At 39.0% G+C, this 4754-nt stretch overlaps 1 protein-coding gene across 1 annotated transcript in view; it reads right to left on the reverse strand.

Annotated features, from left to right (window-relative positions):
- Nucleotides 1-4754, reverse strand: part of LOC112147464 (SH3-containing GRB2-like protein 3-interacting protein 1) — a gene marked incomplete in the record, with an annotated part of 24251 nt that overhangs the window by 2240 nt on the left and 17257 nt on the right. Inside the window, 6 exon segments of the mRNA XM_024273872.2 lie at nucleotides 1-1817; nucleotides 1915-2079; nucleotides 3068-3132; nucleotides 3807-4009; nucleotides 4086-4218; nucleotides 4344-4499. Coding sequence (XP_024129640.1) covers nucleotides 1795-1817; nucleotides 1915-2079; nucleotides 3068-3132; nucleotides 3807-4009; nucleotides 4086-4218; nucleotides 4344-4499 — 745 coding nt within the window.

The following is a 4754-nucleotide window of genomic DNA, read 5'->3' on the forward strand; positions in this document are numbered from 1 at the left end:
CTGCCACCTACAGTATGAGGTGTGTAAAAACAGTGACATCCAAGGTCAGGCACAAGCTGTTGTGAGCAAAGTGACCCCTGTCCTGGGAGAACTCCAACAATTGTGCTGTGGCACGGTTCACCACGGCTCACCTAGCATTAGTAGGCCCTGAAATGATGCAGCAGGACATAAATAAAAGGTCAGTAACCCCATGAACTTAAGCAATGCGGCAAAGATCAATGTACTAAATGACTGTACTTCCATAATGATTAATATCAGCGATGCAAACGTTTAATTTCCAAGTAGGTGAAATATGAGAGGGCTTATTGCACACTTTGTTTTAGTTTTTTAAGCTTTATTTTCTTGAAATAATGTGGAGAAACCTGTATTGCTGTGTTTAAGTTTGCATTTGCGTGGCACTAAAACCTCAGAGTAAATGTTTCAGGATGAATTTTATTGGGTTAAAAGAGGGGTAACTGACTTACTTATTTATATTATTGTACTCTTGCTTTCTATAAAGACCTTATCCCCCCACAAAAAAATTAAAAAGTAAATAAAAATGTCCAGGATTTTAAGCAGCATCAAAGGCAGCTCCTGCAATCATCAACCAGGATTCCTCAGGGAACCAGGAGGTCCTTCTCCTTAACATATGGCACTCTCGGATCTGTCTCTGCATGAGTCGTAAACACTCAAAGCTTTCTTAAACGTATGACTTTTAGGTGAGTTTTCTAAAAAGATCATACGAAAGCAGCTGCTAGATCCTTCACCTTCTATTTAACTAAACACAAATTATAATAAATAGCATTTAAACTCAGGAAATGATATAAAAAACAGGAAGTATTGCACAGCCACTATTGGCTCACTGTTATGATTGATGGTGATGGCACTAATTCTGATATTTTGCACATAAACTGAATTTTGTTGAAATATTATTCATTTATTAGCTTGTCGAAAAGGGTTTTCAAGCTTTTCTTTAAACAACTTGCTATTTTGAAAAATGTGAACTCTGTAATCTAATTCTAGATATTGTCATAGAATTATCAGAAAACTTGTCACTAAAATTATAAAAAAGAAGCTTTACCAAGTTTGGAATTAGGTTACTGTCAGTGTAAGAATGTGCCGTCCTTTTTCACTTCTTTACAAAATATGGAATACTAGCACGTTGAGATCTTACTCACTGATGATAATACTTTAGTGAAAAACCCCATCAAAAGCAACCCAACATTCAAATTGATGTGTTTTTTTTCTGTTTAAAATAGACTGGTTTTCTTTGTACAGAATAAATGAAATTGAACATTTTCTGAGCTTTCTAAATGAAAGGAAATATTCGGTTTGATTGGAAATACAAACAATCACACACAGTGGAAGTAAAATGAATCTGAGGTGGAACTTTAAATAGTACAATAAGCTTCAAATTTGTTTTCCTACGTGGCCACAGCAGCCTCTGCCTCTCTTTTTCAAAGCATCTCACCTTTACCAGATTGGTTTCACTGTCAAATGATCTTTTGCGGAGCATTTGCAAAGACAACCAGTTGGTAAACTTGAAAAAAACTGGATCACTGCATGAAATCTACAGTTTTAACAGTTAGCAAGAACAAAATCATCTGGGTTTCCTCAGGTTCTTACTCCACATAATGGTTTCAATTGCACACAATGAATGATTTGTATTTGCTTGCATAAAACTCAGCAGCGGATCAGTCTACTGAACACGGTGTCAACCCCGTGAGTTATGAAGTGCACTAAAAATGAGACATAGCCGTCATCTTTACAGTCGAAAGTCATTAATTCTCCTGGCTCTGTTCATAAACAAGTCCTCTAGTTGTCCGCCAAATATTTCCCTGCAAGACAAAAAGAAAAAAACGCCGTGATGTTCACCTTTTGAAGCCAATAACTGTAGCAAGTATGGTGAGTCGGCCAGCACTTCTGACACTCAACCTGCAGCAAATCTCTTCTTCACCAACGACAGCCGGTAGCCGGTCCCAACCAGCTGGATGTCACATCCGGACAGAGTGCTTCCCTCGCTGCTGAACTGGACTGCCAGCTGGGACGGTTTACAGGGACCTTCAACCATCTGGAACCGGCCCAGGAGAGCTCCTACTCCTGCGGAAAACACAAATCTTACATTAGATATTTCTTAAAAACTACGGCTGTCAACGAAGAAATCAACGCATTAATATTTATTAACGCAAATCAATTGCACCTCGCAAAAAAACTGTATTTGGCTTTGCCTCGAACGCTTCAGGCTTCCATGGCTTGCGTTAAAGCGTGCGTCTATGTGACTAGAACGTCTTTCTTTTTTTGTTTAGGTGTGCATCATAGACATACATTGTGCAGCCACACTCAGCAGAATCAAGTATTCACTCAGACCATACTATAATTTCATTTAAAGTGCAGAAAAACTGTTTCTTACAGATTCATGTTAGCATCTTTGTTTTCTTGGAATAATACTGCATAAAAGTCTTTAGAGTTCTGCTTATCCTACAGCTAATGTGCTTTGTATATACTTCTGGGTTAACACTTAAAACATTACAAAATCTCCGACAATATAAATGAAGGAAAAATTTTCTTTGTTGCCTGTTTTTGTTCGAAAGCCACATATTATCATATAAAATTTACCTAGCAAAGCATTGCGATTAGTAGTGATCAATCACAACACAAGTGTGATTTGTTTTTTAATGGATTGACAGCACCATTCAAATCTGTTGCTTTGGGGAAGCAACGATTTAGAGCTATTGTTAAAAACATTGATTGTGTGTATTACTACCCCAATCGATTTAATAAATTTTATCTTGGTTGGTTAGTTAGTTAAAAGGTTAAACCAAAATTTGACAAAGAAAAAACACATCTAGTCTTTCCAGCTGGATATTGTGTAGAAAAGTACTGAAATTAATACTTTGGTTCATCATTTTCTCTTTTCAAGTTTTCTGGTTTGTTGCATGGCGCTTGCATCATTTGCCCTCTTTGGTTTGCTTTTAATATGTGCACTGCCATAAACTCCAACAGAGTTCACTTGCAAGGGAAGATTCTCATGCGATAATTTTTAGGCAGCATTATATTTTACGTGAGTGATAAGTGAACACACACTTACCTCCGTTTTCTGACCTATGAGACAGACTGGAGATATTCCACTGTATGGTCCGATGCTCTGGATTCCTGTTAGAAAATAGAACTTCACATTAAAGAAGATTTTTGACTGCCAAAAAATTAAAAAAATCTGATGTAAAATGAAGAACTAGCAAAATACAGGTTTGAAAATGTTTTTTTTCTTATAACTTAGAGGGTAAAATTAATTTAGAGATCAAAATTGGGGGAAATAACATCTCTGGTTGAACTGAGCAACTATCCTAAAGACCCACTCCAATGAAAATTGTGTTTTAACATGTCCTTATGGCATTTTTCTGATGATGGGGGACAAATATAAAGAAAATGAAGCTTAAAATTGCATTTCTGAGTATTTCTTTTTAAATTAAATCATTGTGAATCAGGAGCAGATAAAAAAGTGCAAGCTCCATGCAATTATCTCAGCCATGGGGATGGGATGGGGGCGGTCCCCACCAACGGTCCAGCCCACAACTCAGAGGCAAAGTTCTGATGAATTACTGCCACTCTGCAGAAACTGTGTCCAAGAAAACAACACTATTTTTTGGCTAACAATGTCGTAGGTATGAATAAAAGATCACTGGGAACACTTTTACAATAGATTAAAAGATGATCAGAGTGGGACTTTAAGCACCAGAGGGGCCAACATGCTATAATCCTCAGTACTGGGACCTGAATCTTCCAGCCAGGGGTCCACTAATCATTAAGCTCGAAGATTCGGTTCGTACCAGATGGCAGGAGGGACCATGGCCTGCAGCTTGGCTACCCCTCCATCTACCGGGACCAAGAACTGGATGTTGTGTAACGGCACTGGTGCAGCCATGGCCTCTGTGTTGTATTTGTAGTCTATTCTAAGGTCTGTGTTGGTGGCGTCACTCCGCCAGCTCAGCGCCAGGTTCAGAGGAGTGGACTGAATCCCCTCTGCAGACACCTGAAGAGAAAACACCACTGTCAAACTCCCCAGGAGGGAATCTATGGGTCATCACGAGTCAAAGGTCCTTCCATACCTGATATTTGATCATATCTACATTGTAGTAGGTGGCCTGGGGCTTCTGTTCAGCCACTCTCTTCAGATGACTCAGCAGGTTTGGCATATTTACCCAGAACTCCTTGGTTTCCACAATATTTGTGGTGGATTCACTGTGGATGAGACAAATGTATTTTAGAACACCTCCACATGCTGTGTTACCTACACCTTGTTTGTTTTTTTCACAGACAGCACACCGGACTCAGCTGGTCATGCCTGACGGGAACTCTTGCCTTACCAGCACAGCAGCTGCGGGTTGGGGAGGACCTGCTCCAGTCGGTTGTAGTTGCTGATGCTAAAAGTGAGGATGGGTTGAGTTGGGTGACTGGCAAAATGTCTAGTTATGCCTGCAGGGAAGGAAAGCACAATTTCTCCAGTGATCTTCACCATACACCTGCAAAAGAAGAGGAGGACTCAAACAGAGCCGACACCTTCACAGTCTCTAAAGTTTACTTCAAATGCAAAAACTGCACTGAACACAGGCAAATCTCAATCATCCTTTTAGTCTGGAGCCTTTTATGGTTTTGTCGGAAAAATAAAAAAACATATTTTTAAAGTGACAACATCCACTGTTTAATATTACATTTACTGTTTTTGTAGCAAAACCTTTACCTACAACTAAGGATTTTTTTCAATTTTCCAAAATGTA

Source organism: Oryzias melastigma, linkage group LG17, assembly GCF_002922805.2.
Source record: "Oryzias melastigma strain HK-1 linkage group LG17, ASM292280v2, whole genome shotgun sequence".
In the NCBI taxonomy this organism is placed as follows: Eukaryota; Metazoa; Chordata; class Actinopteri; order Beloniformes; family Adrianichthyidae; genus Oryzias; species Oryzias melastigma.